This window comes from Diabrotica undecimpunctata, chromosome 4 (assembly GCF_040954645.1).
Source record: "Diabrotica undecimpunctata isolate CICGRU chromosome 4, icDiaUnde3, whole genome shotgun sequence".
NCBI lineage: Eukaryota > Metazoa > Arthropoda > Insecta > Coleoptera > Chrysomelidae > Diabrotica > Diabrotica undecimpunctata.
Genome location: NC_092806.1, coordinates 58,267,009 through 58,287,606, shown reverse-complemented (window position 1 = coordinate 58,287,606; position 20,598 = coordinate 58,267,009). Strand labels below are relative to the sequence as shown.

The 20,598-nt window shown below is 32.2% G+C and overlaps 1 protein-coding gene across 2 annotated transcripts in view; it reads right to left on the bottom strand.

Annotated features, from left to right (window-relative positions):
* The window catches only part of dikar (CECR2 histone acetyl-lysine reader dikar), a 63,225-nt gene that overhangs the window by 19,147 nt on the left and 23,480 nt on the right, over positions 1-20,598 (bottom strand). For both annotated transcript variants that reach the window (XM_072529518.1, XM_072529519.1), the window contains exons 5-8: positions 13,636-13,822; positions 4,348-4,610; positions 2,580-3,238; positions 1,249-1,528 (exon numbers count right to left, since the gene is read on the bottom strand). In XM_072529518.1, the coding sequence (XP_072385619.1) occupies positions 1,249-1,528; positions 2,580-3,238; positions 4,348-4,610; positions 13,636-13,822 (1,389 nt within the window). The remainder of the gene's footprint in view (positions 1-1,248; positions 1,529-2,579; positions 3,239-4,347; positions 4,611-13,635; positions 13,823-20,598) is intronic.

Sequence of the window (20,598 nt, the reverse complement as noted above, 5' to 3'; positions counted from 1 at the left end):
TTTTAACCATAAAAGTTACATTCGCAGCATAATAGAAATGTAATTAACCTTTTTTCATCTCGAATATCTTTTAAACAACATAAAGTTGGGAAAAGTACCTAAAGTTGTAAATCATTCAATTTTTTTCTATACCGTAATGAAATGAAATGTAACAGTTTTGTTTGGTAACTGTTTTCCATAACAGTGCAAAAACGAATGTACATACGATATTGACGATTACATTATGACTTCTTACTACACTGCGCGTGAAAAGTTTATTTTTTTAAAGGTCTAGCCCTATTTAAGTATTCATAATTTAAAACGTAATCAAATAATTAAGCATAAAGTAACGTTATAACTAGAGACCGGAATGCATTTTTTGCATATGTGGCATATTTTGCATAAATATCATCATTTTACAAGAAATCGCATATATCTACATAATTTTATAAAAAAATGTATAATGTCAATATTTGCTGAATGTGTCGAACTTTTCTCGAAATTGTTCATTCAAATTCCCTAGTAATAAAACCTCTGTTTCTTTAAATAATTTTGGGCGTACCTGCTATTATTGTAATAAAAGGTTTTAAGTAAACTGATAAATAATTAACAACCCTAATATACAAACAAAATGAAATATACATTAACACTTTTAGAGAGACGGGTGAGAGATCCAAAAGGAATTGAAGCATCGGTGAACCTTTTTAGGAATAAGTAGCTGTATAAATATCGGAAATTTACATTAGTTTCATTTATGATTTTCGCGTCAAACTGTGTAAACGTGTGCATTGATGCAAATTTTAAAAGTGCAAACTAAGTGGTTGGATTCAGCCATATCATTCAATTAAAGCAGGATGGAGGATGGAGGAAGAGTATTTTGTCGAGCTTGCTCTAAAATTGTAAGTCACTATTTTCATTTTAATACAAGTTCAAAGTTAAAATAAATAAATGCCAAAATTGTATTTCAATCTTATTGCAGTTATAATCTACATAAAAAATAGGACTTTTTAAATACTCTTTGGACGGGATTTTAGATTATTTTTATTATATAAATTGGTTTTTAAATGCAAAATTATGAACAAGACGATAATTGTCTGCATATTTGTATTCTTACGCATATATATTACATATATTCTGTAACATTTTTTGCATATTTGCAGTGTTCTGTTACATATATTCCGCTCTCTAGTTATAACCTTTTGTAGGTTAGTTATAAACATTTTTTTAAACAAAAAGTTCCTATAAAAATTTACTTTAATTGTATCTTACCTTCTTGAATGGAATTTTCAATATCAGACTCATACTGATGCGGTTTCTTCAGGGTCCTAGGGAAGAAATCGAATCTAATATCAGGACTCGAAGGAGGGGGACTATCGCTTGGTGGAGGACTTAAGCTCGGACTTCTACTCACAGTCTTGGTTTTGCCCTTTTTCTTTTTATCCTTCTTGTTGCCTTTTTTGGTTTTATTTTTTAACGCCTTCTTGGATAAATATTTTTCTTTCTTTGTCTCTTTTTCTTTCACCTCCGCTTTGTTTTTCTTTTCAGAAGCCTAAAAGCAATAAAACAATAATATATAAGTAAATAAGCAATATGTCGAAAGCAGATCGCACACATCTTATAGAAAATGTAATGTCACTCAAGTGCAATAAAATTTAAATGAATGGATTCCTCTCGAAATTACAATCATTTCATATCATTGCACCAACTCGGAATTTTGATTAATAACGGCGTAAATTGTAATTATATGGAAATCACATGTTTGAAGTCCATAAAACTGTCATTCATAAGTACTATTAATCTAGTCGCTATTGAAAAAAGCTTCACCCAGCGTGAGCTAAACCGACTAGAGGAACTATTTACTTTGGTAATGGTAGTTTGCCTTAATACTTACAGAAAGTCCACAAGGAATCTACGTTCCTGTATTTGGCTATATACCATATATTAAAAAATTAATTAAAATCCTTTGTAAAAGGTATATATTTAAAAACCCAAACGGGCTGTGTTAGACAAAACGTTTTCGGAATATATCATTCCATCATCGGTGTCTAGGAGTACATGAATGTAGCCACTAAATATATGGGTAAAAACCCGTTAACAAATAATTAGTTACATTTGTTCGACATTATATCTTATAAATACTTAGGATGTTAAAGTTACCGTTGGATTAGGTAACATGGCGATTAGGTAACACGCCATGTTACTGTAAGTAATTCGCCATGTAACTACGCCATGTAATTCTTGTAAGTAACTATTCAAATCCTAGGTATTTTAACATTTTAGAATATTACCTCATTAGGTTCAATTAAAACTAATACCAATATAATAATTCCAATAAAAAGATAATTTTTTTGGGAAGCACTAATGAACAAAAGAGAAAAATCTTAAAAATATAATATAAGTATAAAATTAAAAAAGAATATACCAAATTTAGACAGCAGAAGAAAAGCTGTTTTAAAGCTGACAATAAAGGATAGGTTGGAGGAAAAGCAAAAAGAAAATAAAAACAATCAAAAACGTAGATGGCCTATGTTATTGGATGAACATATAACATCCACATATCTTATTTAAATAGAGTATTTAACTTAATTGGGAACACATACCTTAATTTTTTTTGATTCCTCGTTCTCATTTTTAGGTTTTATCTCCTTTTCCTTCTTTGTTTTCACCTCTTCCTTCTCCTTCTTCGTTTTCACCTCTTCCTTTTCCTTCTTCGTTTTCACATCTTCCTTTTCCTTCTTCGTTTTCACCTCTTCTTTTTCCTTCTTCGTTTTCACTTCCTCCTTTTCTTTTTTCGTTTTCACCAGTACCTTTTCATTTTTTAACTTTACGTTCTTCTCGTTTTCTTTTTTGATACTAACTTCTTTTTCCTTCTTTACTTTTGATTCATCTTTTTCTTTTTTTGACTTAGCAGCTTTGCTAATCTTTTCTGGTGTCTCTTCTACGGGTTCAATTTTTCTGTGCTTGGCAGATCTTGTGTTGACCTCTCGATGAGGAGATTCATGGGATGTTACGCTACTGATGGACTCTTCCGATTCTGATCGTTCTCTTTTTCTGTCTGTCTGAGCTACCAACATAGGTTTTCTTCGAGACGACGAAGTTTTTTCGTTTATTGGCTCATCTGACCTATTTTTGGACTTTACTTTTTCTTCATTCGAGAATTCTATGGCTATTTCATCGTCAGATGAGGAGATGTGGTCTAAATATTTTTCTGTGGCTTTTTCGAATACTTGAAGGAGATTGTCGACCATTTCAGTATATTCTAAGAACAAAAATATAGTTGAAAAGTTATGGACACATTAAATTAGTAGGGGATAAAGTACAGTTGAGAGGCACACATATTTTTAATAGGAAGACGAAACCTGATGTTCTACGCCTCGATGTAATATGTGATGTGTCCCTGCGGATAGTCAGTTGCTCTTATGATGCAAACAAGAGAAATAGATACCATTTTTAGTTTGGTGTGAATATTGTATATTCAAAGCAACATTGACCCAAACGAGAGTAACATTTTAACATAAAAAATTTCGAGGAGGATGAGGTTTTGAGCAGAAAAAAATTAACCAGTTCGCTCAAAAAAATGCACCACCCAGGAAGATATCGAGCGATTTGTTAGCTTATAACGACATAACTTATGTACATCATTATAAATCGGAGTATAAAAGTACAAGTGAGGAAAGAAATATAAAAAGGTGAAATTTGCTAGGTAAATTCGAAAATTCTGAGACTAAAATTTTGGCAACAATGGTTTTAGGAATTATAGATGTTTTTTATGCATCTTATTACTGTTACCATTAAGAAGGTGTTTTGAGTCCTCTATACAAAAAAGAGATTTAAATATAAGTGTTGCTATAACATGATAACGCCCTACTATATATTCGCTATATGCAAGTTGGAAAGAGCGACATCTAGTGTCATAGATCAGCGAAATTATTAGCACTTTTAATATATTACTCGTATGTAAACTGCAAATAAAATGACCTAAACTTGTTTACTTAATATAATAATTATTGTAATTTATATCAATATTTAATTTCGAAAAATATTTTTAATGATTTTTAATTGTAAAAATGGGTAAATACCATAAGCCCCACCCAATGCACGAAAAAAGAACGTACATGCATAAGAATATCGTGGAGCATTTCTCTGAAAAGTCCGGGAGATTTGCGACGGGATTATTGTATGTATCGTCTCTATAACAAAGGTGCGTTTTGATGACAATAAAGCAGTTATTGGCAAAACTTTTTAAGAATAACCTTCATTTGTGTATCAAAATGAAGAAATGTATATAGAAAAAAAAAATATAATCCTATTTCAATAAAAGTTATTAAAAAGGGGGTCCGTATTTGACCCACCCTTGTATATAATTACCATTTTCTGCACCGTTGTAGAGTTTACAGTTATCAACGATCAATTGAAAATCTGCACGGAATCTGTCAAACGATTTGTAGAAACCAGAATCTAGTCTCTCCTCCATACGTTGCAGATCCATGGGTTTTCTGATGACCGTGTAATAGTTAGGGGCGTATTCTTCTTCTACCGGATCTGTAAACGGCCATGCATCTTCGTGGTTTTTGACGTAATCCAAAATTTTGTGCATTCCTGTCAGCAAATCTTCGTCAGTTTGACGAAATCTGTAAAGAATAAAGTTTAATAGAATTGAAGTGCAAAAATATGAGTTAATATTTTCTAGATAACAGAATTCAACAAAGAGAATTCTGATTGAAATGGAAGTAAAATAAGTATTTCGTCATATCTAATTGCACTATACAAACAATTTTGAAGATCAATAATTTAACGTCTGTTTTTCGTCCACACTGTGACATTTTTCGGTTTAGTTAGACCTTATTGAATAGTGGTCAATCAAATTGACCATGTTATAATTGACAGAAGGCACTTTACAAACCTAATGGACGTAAGAAGTTACAAGTTAGAGGCGCAAATATTGACTCAGACCATTTTATGGTAAGGGCCAAGTTACGACAAAGAATTTCCAATGCCAAGAAAGAAAGGGGCACTAGACAAGTAAAATATAATTTACATATGCTAAAAAATGAAAACAAAGAGAAACAGTTCCAGTCACATATAAAAGAAACCCTAGAACACACCTGGGCAGTCGACCAATCAAGCACGGAAATGTGGAACTCTGTGGAGGCTCTGAAATTAGCAGCCGAAAGCACATTGGGAATATCCCGAACCCAAGAAAGAAACGACTGGTTCGACCAAGACTGCAAAAAAATAACAGATGAGAAGAACGAGGCATTTAGGACCATGCAACAACGAAAAACTAGAACAACAATAGATAGATACAAAAACTTAAGGAGAGAGGAAAAACGCATACACCGAAAAAGAAACGAGACTCGGAAAATGACATATTAGAACGGCTCGAAAGCCATATGAGTCAAGGAGAAACAAGAAAGTTCTATCATCAAATAAATAGTATTAGAAAAGAATTCAAACCAAGAATCAACTATTGTAATGATAAGGAAGGTAACTTACTTACCAACAAAGAGGATATCCTTTTACGATGGGTAGAGCACTTTCGAGAGTTGCTGGAAGGGGAACCTACTAACAATATAGAGCTGGAATATCGAAATGAGGAACTCGTGGAACCCCCCTCGGTAGATGAAGTGAAAATATCTATAGAAAAACTAAGGAACCATAGGTCCCCAGGTAGCGATGGCATCCCAGCAGAGTTATTTAAGCACGGTGGAGAGCAGCTCACCAAGGTGATGCGAGAAATTGTTTGTAAGCCTTATACTGAAATAACAGGGGAACAATATTTAATAGATCAGTCCAAATTCTAGCATATGCAGACGACGTGGACATTATAACAAGAACTAGGGCGAGAACTGCGGAAATCCTAACCGAGCTAGTAGCAGCAGCAGAACGAATGGGGTTACAGATAAATCAAAATAAAACCAAATTCATGGCGACTAACACAAACACAAGAGCTGGAAATGTTGACACAAATTTAATCATCAATGACCAAAACTTCGAAGCAGTCAAAGAGTTCATATATCTAGGGACATCGGTTAACCCCAATAATAACACATCTGAGGAAATAAAAAGGCGAATAATAATTGCAAACAGGTGTTATCATGGTCTATCAAAGTACTTAGCTAACAAACGTCTGTCTCAAAAAACTCGTATAAGGCTGTATAGAACAATGATAGTCCCCGTTCTCACATATGGATCAGAGGCATGGACGCTAACGAAAACAGATGAATCCGCTCTATCCATTTTTGAAAGAAAGGTGCTACGCAAGATATTCGGAGCGGTCTGTGAGAACGAAGTATGGAGGCGTAGATATAACTTTGAACTGCAGAATATCTACAAGCATACGTTTGGTGGTAAAGATATTACCACTATAATTAAGCGAAACCGCCTGCAGTGGGCAGGACATGTAGCCCGGGCCCCTGAGTCAAACATGATAAAAAAGATTCTAACAGCGCAACCCGTAGGAATTAGAAGACGGGGTAGACCAAAGCTAAGGTGGATGGACGGGGTAACACAAGATGCCGAGAAGATCGGAGTCGGCAACTGGAAAATGCAAGCGATGGACAGAATAGAATGGCGTAGAAAGCTTGAGAAGGTCGAGGCCCTCTAAGGGCTGTAGCACCAAGATGATGATGATGATGATATTGAATAGTGATAGAACTGATGACAGACTAGAAAAGAGAAACTCATGATTCTTCACAAAGTCTCCTAATTAACAGAGTAGTCACGCTAGCTAGATGCCATTTACTAAGGATGACAGAAAATAGGCACCACTGCTTGTGCCACAATTTCGCAGCGATCGCTAAAATATTTGGAAAATACCCTTGCGTTTCAGAAAAAAAGTGTGTAATTTGTTTTATAAAAGCGCAAAATTCACCTGAAGGCATGAATGTCTGTTGTTTCAGGGAGGAGATAACTAGAATTTGAATTTATTGTTCACAAAATAAAAGCATTTAAAAATGTATGTTCTTTGTTTTGCATTAAAGAATCCATTAAAATGTTTATGAAAATTCAATAATATGGCAGTGACAAGGGGACATAGTATCTGATAACTTAAATACGTAAAAAAGCTTCGTAGATAAGAATTTCTGCTATAGTGTGTAGAGTGAAAACAGTAACCAGAGCTTGTCCAATGTGGAATTAGATGGAATACGTTTATACAAACATACATAATGTGGACACCAAAACACACAAGTGAAATATCACAGAAATATGGATAACCATAGTGATAGCCAAAAAGACTATATATTAAATATAAGTATAATATAAGTATAAAGGGATATACTAAATAAAAAAAATTAGAAGTGAATAAAAAGGGGTAGTGAAATATATATTCAATACAAACAGATATAAATATACGGAAAATATTAGGTTGATACTGATAACTGAATACTATATGTATATTGTATATTCAATACAAACAGATATAAATATACGGAAAATATTAGGTTAATACTGATAACTGAATACTATATGTATATATGTATATTCAATACAAACAGATATATAAACTACAAGAATTTCTGAAGCCAATATGAGTGTTTACTTTGGTAATTCCATACTTTTAATATATAATTATTATGTCACCGGTATAAACTTTTAGCATAATACCGAACATGAAGAACAAAAACGTAACATATGAAGCAATGTTACTCTTTTCTGGAAATAGACAATGACAATATTTCCCTCTTACTTATGTAGAACTCAAATATATTTTGAGTATTTATACAGGTATTTTCATAATATAATCCATTAATAACCACCCTTATTTATGTCTTTGTTTGTTTTCCATTCATTTATTAATGGTATTAAGTAGGATTAAGTAAATTTAAAACCACCACTTTTTATATGAATATTTGTGTCTTTTAGTCAAAGGTAGTTCAAGAGGCAAAACAGGCTGAATAATACCTAAATAAAAATGCTTAGCGCATTAACCAAAACACTTTATTTCGCATTAACAAAATTTTCACTTTTCAATGTTAAGCAAATGTTTAATTGTGCAAAATAAGGCTATTTTTTATCGAAAAAATATTTAATAAAAAATCGACAAAAGAAAACAGCAAGAAACAAATAAAATTCAATAATAAAGATTATAAACTAAAGAAATTGTTTAAAGTGACTAAGTGAATTAGTTCAATTTGGACTACTGTGACATTGAATAATATTCGTATTTTAAATAGCACTCCATATTCTATACTTTATAATGAAATACATTTAAATTATCTTTCATTGCCAATAAATCTTCCCTATACCCAAATTCACCGGTTATTCAGTAAATACCTATTTTTTACATTACACATATTTTCGTTAAGACGATCGTTTCCACGAAAGTAGTCAATGCATTTAATTGTATTTACAATTGTGACTTACATACAGTTTGACATTTCTATCTAGTAAGTTAAACAGTTCGACAAGAAAAATAAAATTTAAATGTTATTTTTAACAGTACCTTGGCTAGGCATAACGCCGGTGTTTGGTGATGTGTTCCACGGCATATTTGATAATAATTTTTAAAGCTTACAAATTATGAAATCTTTAAATATTTCAAAAAAGGAAAGGAGATAGGTATAGGAAACCCTAACATAGATTGAAAGCTAAATACAACAAATTTAAATAAAACAACCGAATACAGGACCTTTAATTTAAAATAAGTACGTTATTACAGCTTGATTGCTAATAGAACAATCAAAAATTTGAACATCCTGTAAAAAATTCTGAAATAATAAACATCTGTTTAAATATGACAAATAGTCTATTATTAAGGCCTAAAAACTTTAGTCTCTAATTCTTAGATTAGTAGATACTTAATATTTTCTAAAACCTTACATTTTTAGAAAAATCGAAATAAATCAAAATAATTAGGTATAGGGAACCCTTATAAAAGTATAGCTTATTTTTTACGGAACATTCAAAAATGTCATCAAATATAGGGTGTTCCATAAGAAAATATATAACTTTGATATACCACTCTATTTTGGAGCACCCTGTATAATTCACATTCACATTTTTAAATTGCAGTGTTAATGGCCCTGTATAGTTCTATGAAGAAAAAAACTTAGGATATAAGTAGTTTTCCTATAGAGACTAAGCACCATCCTATATGTCGTAAGAGAGTTAATTTCAATAGAGGCCCATCTGTCAAGTGAAGTTGTAGGTCAAAGGACTATTGCTATTTCACCATTCTTATTGAATACCATTTATTATATGAACCATATTTATCTTGAACCAATATCCTTTTGTTTTATCTCCAACTTCACTTGACCGATAACTTTCTCACTAGTATTATTGTGATTTCCTTGATGTATATGGGAGGGAATACGAACACTCGAGGTGGAAGAGCACGCATGGCTTCGACCGAGTACATCAACTATCCATCATATTTACTCTTTTATGTGTGAAAAATGGCTGAAATATATTGAATGAATATTACTTAATTATTTATATAATTAAACAACCTTTATCTCAATATGTACTATAGTTACTCTCAGTTATCAAACAAGTGATTAATATTTGGTTCTATAAAATCTGCAGATCAAATACATGCTCTTTATGAATTACACAATATATAGAAACTTCTTCGAATTCTTTCCCTTCAGATCTAATTTCGGTTGGCTCATTGAGCCACTGATAAGTTGAATGAATATATTATTTTGAAAATTAAAAATATATATTTAGCAATGACAGGCTTCACACTATTAAAGTTAAGTTAATGTGATGCTATACTGCGCATGGCCATTTTAGCATTCCTTAAGCAAATAGATAAAAAGAATGTCTGTTTAGTACAGAACACAAATGAAAATTTTTCTTATATACTTTCCATTTGTCATGACAATTTTGAAAGGGTTAAATTTGAAAAAAAAGCCAAAATGGATAGTCTAAAATTTTATTAAGTTCTTAAGTAACATCACTGTTTACTATTACAACCAAATTTATTTTGTTTGTAACTTTAAACGTTTTCGGTTTAGGATCTCTTTCGTTTCCCTGTAGCGACCCCACCACATAGATTTCTCTTAATTTGTCTAAAAAAATAAATTCGATGTACAGATGATGTTATAAATATCTGATTATATTTAGATTGAAGAGAAAGTTTGATTTTATTTAATATTGAAAGGGTGTAATAGTAATTTTGTCCAATGATGATAGTTTTAAGATTGAAAGAAAAAAATTCATTGAAAATATTATATAAAATTACTGTTTTAAAGTGTGGACATTTGTACTGTCGGTTGCAATAACATTCAATAAATACCACTTCACTTTCCCTCTATCTCGAGAGATACATGTTTTTCATTTAAGTTCGTTGCATCTCATCAATGGGATTTCTGTCGTCACAATAGAACCAACTGCATAGTTGATTATACTGTGGGAAGAAATTTTGATGTATACCGTACTAGTCTCGAGTAAAGGGACTCTTCCAACTGTTTATTGTGACTTCGAACCACGAACCTCTATACGGAGGTAATATAAACATGTTTCGTGGCGCTACTTCCTTGAAACTAGCTTCTGTAATTTTTGAAGCGAGCTTCTATACTGGCATTGTATTACTTTTTCTCTATAGTAAAATTACTACAGAAAAAGTAATACAATGCCAGTATAGAAACTTCGCTTCAAAAATTAAATGATCATTATATTACACGATCAGTTGGAGTGTTCATACTCAAATACCAACTAAATTTTTCAATATAACACCTCATTTTACCTGATACTTAAATTGATATCGAACATGTGTTTTTTATTTTATTAATGTTATTACTATTTTTGCATATGAACACACAATACTTTCTGCGTTTAAATCAAACTCATTAATATAATATATAGTAATACATAATATAATCATATTCTAACATAAAATTAATGTATACTTGATGTTACTGCAACTGGCGGTCAATGTCTAATATGTATATATATATATATATATATATATATATATATATATATATATATATATATATATATATATATATATATATATATATATATATATATATATATATATATATATATATATATATATATATATATATGTTTAGATTGGAAACAACTCCATAAAATTTGAGGTTGGTAACCGACTTTTTTTTCAAATGTGATGTAATAAAATGTTTACTTCGGGACATAATTTAAAATGTTTATTCAAATTTCCAGGGCATTTTTTTGTTAGTCGAAAAGGGAGAATTTTTATTAAAGAAATGCCTACGGCACTCGATTTAGAGTAGCTTTAAATAGCTATGACAAAATTTTTATTCAAATGTATTTATTATGACAACTTATAAAAATTTTAAAACTCACTAAACTACGGGAGACAAAAGAACACCTTGTATCGACAGATAGCCATGAACATTTTTATTTGATAAATGATTTTAATAATAAACCTGAACGACAAAAATGTTGAAAACGGCACAAAAATTTAAGGAAAGTAAAACATCATTTTGGCTTTACAACCCTGTGTGGGTCCTAGCCTCCCCAAGAATTTTTCTCCAGTCGTCCCTATCCATCGCCTTCCTCCGCCAAGCATGTATTTCCATATTTCTCATGTCTTCATCGATGTTATCTAGGAATCTTGTTCTGGGTCTTCCTCTTCTTCTTTGACCAATAGGTCTATCAAGGAGCGTTTTTCTAGATGGGTCGGTTTGCTCCATCCGCATTACATGGCCTACCCACCTCAGACGTCCTATCTTAATGTGTTTTACGATATCTGGTTCCTGGTATATTCTATAGAGTTCGAAGTTGTATCGTCTTCTCCAGACACCATTTTCATTTACCGCTCCATAGATTCGCCTTAGTATTTTTCTTTCGAAACCTTTTTGTTAAAGTCCAGGTTTCTGAACCATATGTTAGGACTGGGCGTATTATTGTTTTGTAGAGTTTTACTTTTGTATTTCTTGATATAACTGTAGATTTAAAAAGGAGATTAAGCCCAAAATAGCATCTAATAGCCGTGCAAATTCTGCGGTTTATCTCTGCGTTAGTGTCATTTTCAGTATTGACGAGCGTTCCCAGGTATACAAATTCGTTAACTGCTTCGATGACGTCGTTTTCTATAACAAGTGGCCGTAGTATTTGTGGTTGCGTACCTATTTTCATGTATTTCGTTTTATTGGTGTTGGAAAGTAAAACACCTAGATTATTAACTTTAGCTATAAAACCTAATATTTTACTTAAATCTTAGTTGACATGAACATGATATGACTGTTTAACATTTGTCAGAAATTTTAGCAACAATCTTTACTTCCAAGTCTGTTAATATTGTTACATTAAAAATGCATTTAAAATGTATAATGAGTTGTCTAGCCATAAGGCCTATTTTAAGTTCAGCTAATAGAAAAATTTAAGTTCTCTTTGATGGGTGTGTCAAAGTCGCTGTCGCTATGGTCAACGTTTCGAATCAAAGTAATTAATTTTGACTCGCTGTCTTGTTTCGTATCTTTAAGTGAGCACACCGATCGGCTATATTTTTTTGAGAAGTATATTTATGGATTATTTTAAGAATAATTTTATTTGTATGAATATTGGGATTAAGTTATTTGATACGGATTGTATGGACCAATAAAACCACATGTCTCTTCTACATGTTGTAGAGAAACTGGTTATAGCAATAAGCGTTTTAAAATATCAAAACGGTGGATCTTTAAGTTAGTGACATTTTTATATTGATTCAGAGATTGAGTGTTATGTGAAATAAGCTTAAAATTGTGTTCTTTTGTCTTCTGATAGATAATTTAATAATTTTGCTTCTTATCTGTTCTTATAACATAATAATTACTATTAAGTTTATTCTAAATCAAATAAAATTGTTTCACACCTCAGGGAAGTCTTAAATCTTACTGACACTGACTTATAGAGCAATACTGACTTATAGAATGCTAAATGAGCTTCGACTTAACGAACAATTAAATTTGTGTATCCAGTTAGACGGGTGCTCTTTTCATTAGACTAGAACTGTGTTTGGCAATGGCTAAATAAAAATTTTCCAAACCGTTGGATAAGCTAGGGTAGTCCGTTGATAGTTTGGCTACCCAGATCTCACAATTTTAGACTTCTTCCTCTGGGGATTATCAAACAAAATTTTACAAAGCTCGCCCAAGAGACGTAGACGAGCTTCGTGCAAGAATTCGAAAGGTATTTGCAGTATTACTCCCCAACAGCTAAGAAATATAATTACAAATATGTTTAAGTGCTACCAGTAATGTATCCAATTAGGCGGTGATTGGTAGTGGCAACTAGGATTTAAACTAAAATTATGTTTTCAGGACAGTCTGTTGATAAAGGACGTTCTGTTGTGACTCGTAGTTTAGTGAGTTTTAAAATTTTAAATTGTCATAGCTTTTTTATTAAAAAATATATTTCAATGAAATTTTTATCATAGTTATTTGAAGCCACAATTGAACTGTTTTAATAAAACAATATCTAATTAAATTTTTCCATTTTTACTAAGCAAATATATCGTAGTATGCACTGAAAATTTGAATAAACATTTTAAATTATGTCCCGAAGTAGACATTATTATTACATAATATGCAAAGAAAAAATTGGTAATATCGGTTAAGAACTTCAAATTTTATAGACGTTAAATAATTTAATTAATATATATATATATATATATATATATATATATATATATATACATAATTATTATTATTAAACGACAAATAAAACAGTACTTACACTTGAGATGTTTTCAGTTTTTTCTTATGGGGGTTTTTCACTTGCTCTATAACTATTTGACCGGTAGCTGCTGAAAGAGAGTTATTGGTCTGCCTCCCAACAGCGTTCGGTTTGGATGTATATATTGTTGGTTCATCGCTCTGCTTATCCTTCTTTTTGCCAGACTTTGAAATCTTGGTTTCTTCAACTAAAAAATTATTATTTTGAATAAAAGTGCAAAATAGACTAATACGGGGATTGTTTTTTTAGTTTTGCATATAGCCATGATGACAAAAATGTATAGACTTAAAGTACTTTATTGCTTTTCAAAATATCTCCCCCCAAAATCGATACACTTTTGTACACACTAAAAACCAATTGGTAAAACAGTTATTCCAGTCTTCAGTTGACACCTGCAAAATCGCTGTTTTAAAGGCATCGACGGCTTCTTCTTGCGACTGGAATCGCTGCCCACGCATTGAATTCTTGATCTTTTGGAACGTGAAGAAGTCGTTGGGACTGGCTGAGATACAGCCAGGAGCCGATACAGACCAAAATTGGTTCATCATTAATTTGATAATTACAAGTTATTGCACACCAAAACTATCATAAAAAATAGAATATCTATCTTTTTCTGCATTATCAGTACTGTCTGTTCTAAATAAATAATTTCAATAAATAACACACATTTTCAAAATATACCTCTTGAATAAATATAAGTAACTTTTATTAAATAATATAACACATCACATTTAATTTTCAACAAACAATTTACACAGTACCTACATTACTTGTCTACTTGTTAATATCTTTTCCCCTCAAGAACTTTCCCTTTATCCGTTAAATAGTTGCAGTAAAACCGATGATCACCTGCCACCAGTTTACCATAACAGTTTTAACTACGTTTTCAAAAACTTTTAATAATAATCCTTGTATCGGCATATAAGTAATATTTGTTTATTTAATTTCAATTTTACTAGTTCGTTTTTCAATTAAGTTTTATTTAATCAATTTAAAGCCATATTTAATAATCACACGTCAAGTTTACCATGTACCGTTGACCTGAAGATGGTCTTATAGTATGCGAAATCGATCGTTGGTGGTAGAATAAATTGATTGAGAGTAAATCTTACTCTTTATTTCTTTTTACCTATTTTAATTTATAACACTTTCCTAGACTAAAATACCATAAACATGTGCGATAAGACTCTTAAGAATACAAATATGTGTGATAAGTTTGGCCTTAATTGATATAGGATATTCACTTTACCAATGCAGCTATGTATGTTTTTTACATTAATGTGCGCCAACACAATTTTTGATTTATCAAATTTTCACGGATTTGATTTACACTGGAATTCTTTTTGTTCTGTTACTATTAAAACTAGGAAAGAACACATAATCTCTGCGATTTTCGCAGCGGTTTTTTTTATTGTTTGAATTGTCTAAAACGAGAAAATTGCAGCCCCTTTTTGCTCCTGAATGTAGTAAGAGACGTAAGTTTTGTACTATGCTGTCTATAAGAAATTTCAATCAATTTTTGTTTCGTTTTATAATTTCAGAGAGGCAACGCCTTGAATATAAGTTTAAGAACATTTCATATCATTATTGGCACCAAGAACAGACAAAAGAAGAAAAGAAACACAATTATGATATGTATAAGCACAGTAAGTACTAAACAATGTTAAAAATATCAATAAATACATGGATTTTTTAGGGATTCACGTAACACTTAAAGTTCATATCAAAAACTTGCACAAAAAGATATTTTTAAAGAATGTACAATTTCATTGTGGAAACTTTAAAAAAATATTAGATAATAAAGAAACATGATCCTCGAAAAGAATTAATTACCTAATTAATATTAACCTCATTAATTACCTAATTAATATGTATTATTGTTGTATGTAAAATGTTAATGATTGCTTTTTATTCTTAAAGAATGTTTATGAATTACACATGTTTATATGTGTCCTACATAATATGTATTTATTTATTATTGCCTATCACAATTTTGTAAAAATATTTTATATTAATATTTACATCATTATTTACTTGAACCTATTTAGTTTTAGCAATATATAAATAATAAATGTAGATAAAAGTACAAATCAAAACTAATTACTAAATTAAAAATATATTTATATACTTGTGCCCAAATATATTGGGGATAAAGGGTTGAAAAACTGAATTATAAATAACTAGTTGAACCGTCTTATATTTAAATAAGGTGTCAAAGTTTAGTAAGCTCATCTTTCGAGTCTATTAAGTAACACAAATCTCTGGGTAAGGAAATGAATCCGGTCGGTGTCAATAGCGACTTTACCATTTCCAATATCTAACAACTGCTTCGACAACACAATTGCACTTTGATCTTGTAGCAAAAACACTCGCATGTTAGTTGTCAATTGCATCGCCTTTACGTACCGCCACAAATTGGATGATGTTAGGCATGCGTTTAGTTCGTTCGCGCAGAAGTTAATTACAGAATAATTATTAAATAAGGAACAGTCTGACAATAGAATCGTGGCTCCGCCAAAATTGTTTTTGATTGTCACGAATATCCCCTTCAAAGTTCTGTTCAGTGCCTGTAATGAATTCTTGTGGGCCAAATGATTATTTACACACCTGTAAAATCTTCGCCATTGCAATAGTTTTGGAGATGTTGCAATACAAAAATACGCTGCAAGAATGACAAAGCGGATTTAGGAAGGGAAGAAGTTTATAAAACCACATACTCACAGTGAAACATATAACTGAAAAGAGTATAGAGGAAAAATATATACATTGGATTTATAGATCTGGAAAAGGCTTTTGAGATGATGTACAGAAGGAAACTTTGGGATATACTGCGGAAAAGAGACATTGACAGTAAAATAATAAGAATATTAAAATATTAAATAATTTACAAAAATAACATAAATTGTGTCCAGGTGTCTGGTTTGCTCTATGAAGTTCCTTAAAGTATTTAATGCTATTTTTGCTTCTTTGATAACAACTCATGGAGCGATGTAGTATTATTCAAGTCTTCTACGTCATCTAAGTCATTAGTATCGATTTTCTGAGCTACTGAATCGATAATTTCGTTATCAGATAATGTCCCAGCAAGCATAACTCCATCACCGCACATAACAAAGTCCTCAAAGGATATTCCTGATTCAGATACCACTGTATTCCATTCTGCAGGAGGTGAAATAGAAATATCTTCGGTTTCAGCTTCTTCTGTTGACGACGATGGAAAACCACAGTGTACATAATTTTTTTTATAGTAGTTGTAGTTAAAGTTCGCCAAATTTATCAGCCATTCTCATATCTTGCAATATTTCTATACTTCTTCTAATACTTCTATAGTAGAATTCTTTTTTTCTTCCATATTATCGAACATGTTTCTGATAACTTCTTTTCGATATAATGACCTTTAAATGATACCTTGATTCTTAGGCTGTAATTTTGATGTGGTATTGGCGGGTAGATATTGGATTTTAACAGCTTTTATTTGTGGAATATCATTATGGGCTCTCTAATTATTATTGAATAACAAGATTTTTCTTTTTTTGGTCATTTTCTTATCAATATTTATGAAATTCCAGTTTTTGAAAATTGCAAAAGTCATCGATACGTTTGTATTTGCTTCATATTTAAAAGGTAGTACTTGCATCCACAATGAGGTTTTTTGTATTTACCGATGACTAATGCTTGCTGTTGTAGATTAGTTAAACGTTTCTTACTATGCTTCCCACCATGGCATTTATCACTTTTAAAATGTAGGGTCTTCTCAGGAAGACATTTAAAAACAGTCCCGTTTCGTCAGCATTGAAGATATTGTCAGGTTCGTAACCATGTAACAAATCTTGCAATTCACTTTTATATTTGTTGCAGGTGTCAATGTTGACAATTGCACATTTCCCCACAAACTTTTTTCAACGCAAGTTCATGCCTTCTTTTTAAGTTTTCAATCCATTTTTCTTTTTTGTTTTTTATCCATTGATTACTGCCTCTAAAATTAGCCACATCTAATAATTTAGATTATATTTCGGCATTTTCTTGTAACAATGGTCCCACTGTTATATTGGGTATTACATTGCTTAAATCATTTAATTAAGCAGTTCTCCAAGCCCAGAAATTTTGCAATTCGTCGTGATTTACAGGACAACTTTTGATCCTTTTGAATTGTTTTGCTCTCTGATATATTTTTTATATCATTGTTGACAGAGTACTCATTGGTAGGCCAAATTGTACAGCAACATATTTCTTCTTTTGACAGCTTTGAACGCTTCTAACTTTTCAGCGAAATTCGAAAGTTTGCAGGTTATATTTTACAACACTAATGTGTTAACAATTTTATTTCTAAACTATTGTACAAATTTATGTGTATTGCGAGAGAATTAAAAAGTAATTCTGATTATTTTTCAATCGACAACAAATGACTGTTTCGCTGAAGTTCAAATGCATTAAAAAATAATAAAATTAAACACCTGATTCCCAGCAAGCAAACACGTGTTAACGTGAGTCATAAATTCCTCAAGTGGTAAATTCCTCTTTTTTGTATATTCCTAAATTGTTTTCTAAGAAACAATGGTCGGCAAATTCTCTAAGAGGTATCGAACTATAGAGGTATGTACTTTCAAATAATCGAGTTGTAAATATCGTATAATAAAAAACATTGTTATATTCTAGATACAGAAGTCCAATTTAATTTTTCGAGTTATAGAGGAAAAACGTGTCCCAAAATGGATTGTGGGACTCACTGATTATTTCGACTAAAAGAGGGTTGAGATTTCGAGTTTTGGAGGTTTTCGACTTATCGTTCTTAGGTTCTACTTAATGAGGTTCTACTGTATTTGCAAAGGACTGAAATTTCAGAAGAGGCATTTGGAGATAACATAATAATCATACCAGAAAGTGAAAAACAACTCTAAAAAAATCTTGGAGATCTGGAATTCGACATTAAAAGAACATGGAATAAAATTAAATAAAAATAAATCCAAAGTGATGGTAGTAAGTGAAGAATTGCATCTGATAAATATACAAATAGACGGAGTAAACATAGAAAAAGAAAAACATAATTAAATTAAATCATAACATATTTTGACAGTGAGCATATAAATAAAAAAAGATATAAATATAGATAAGGTAGTACTGATTCGCATAATGATTTTTTCATCAATATCTTTCAATTTGTTCGTTGTAAAAAAATTATATCTTGGTGATAAATAATCAGTTTAATAATTTTGACATAACTTATTCTAGATTCTTCTTTTTTTATACTGAACCATGATGCAAATATTTAGGAACAGAAAAGCGCAAAAGCAAGCAGGCAATATTGTCAATTTTTACGAGAAACTGCAAATCCACAATTATATTGAGAAATACAAAAATAAAACTACAAAACAATCATACGCCAGTCCTAACATATGGGTCAGAAATCTGGAGCAGAATCTATGGAGCAGTGAATGACAATGGAGTGTGAAGAAGACGATACAACTTCGAACTTTATAGAATATACCAGAAACCAGACATCGTAAAACATATTAAGATAAGACGCCTGACATGGATATGTCGCCAAGTGCTCGGTCAGAGTGATCAATGAGCACTCTTGGCGCGCATCGCCCCGCCTTTCCTTCTTTTCCAATTTTGTCATTGGTCTTTTGGCTTGGAATCTTGTAAAATATTATGTATAAATATTAGTTGATTTTCAAGCCAGAGACGAGTGACACCTAACCCTAACAAAACACAGATGATCCTTTTCAGACACCCATATCGCAGCCAATACATTACACCTATCATCACCGAAAGGCACAATTTGAGTCTATGGGGAGAACGACTCCGTCTCCGAAACCAGGTCGATTACCTCGGCGTGGTGTTTACACAAACACTAAGCTGGAGGGACGACACTGAAAAAACCTGTAGTAAGGTTAGGAGCCGACTCGGACTTCTCAACGCTCTTACTGGCAGATTCGGCCGCACTCAACCACGTACACTTATCCATACTTACAAAACATTTATCAGACCGGTCATCGAGTACAGATCTTGCATCTGTGCTGTGATGCCAAAGCACCTCAACAATAGACTAATCTCACTGGAAAGGAGAATCTTACGTAAACTCAACAGAAAACGACGCGACTATCCCTCTGCACTCATTCATCGCCTGTCGAACAATCCAGCCCATCAATGAGAGGCTTTCCTCTCTGAGCAGGAGTTATACAATTCGCACCATCCGGGGCCAAAACCTCAGAGCCCAAAGCATTCTAAAAACTACCTGCTCGTCCCTCGGCAATGTATTCAGAAGACGACCTAAACCCAAACTCCCATTCCTACCCACTATTCTGCTGGAACTCGCCAGCAACGAGCTCCCTGACGAATACATTGACATACAGGAGGCAACTCCCCTCTATTACCGCCGTATATTATAATACCGAAAGTTCACTTCGAACTGACACCGACGGGGGGGGGGGGGGGGGGATCGGTTTTCTGTGGTTTTCCGATCCCATTGCACACAACGATACCCCGTCGTTTTTCGAGGTTACCAGTCCACAGCTGCCCTCACGCGTCGCGATATTCACTCAAAAATTAAATTGATTTTTTAAATTAATAAACATATAAATTTCATATATTTACTAATTCTGTTTTAGACCAAAAAATATTCTGAAAGGAACCGTTCACTTCTAACCCTTTCGCCCCCGATCGTCCAGGACTAGCAAAGCAGCACAACCACCAACAACACCGCAACACCAGTGGACACTTCCAAAATCCCAGTGCCACACCCACCAAAAAAGAAAACACGTCCTGAAGAGGCACAAGCCTAAAGCAGGACATCAGACACATCCAATACAGAAGATAAACACACACTCACAAAAACCAACGCTACAATGAATCGAAGCCAGAGACAGTCGACCTGGTCTCTCCTAGAGCCCTAAACTCTAGGGAGCCCATCAGCGAGGCTCTACTTCACCTACCTTCCTTAGACTCTGTGGCTTTGTTTTG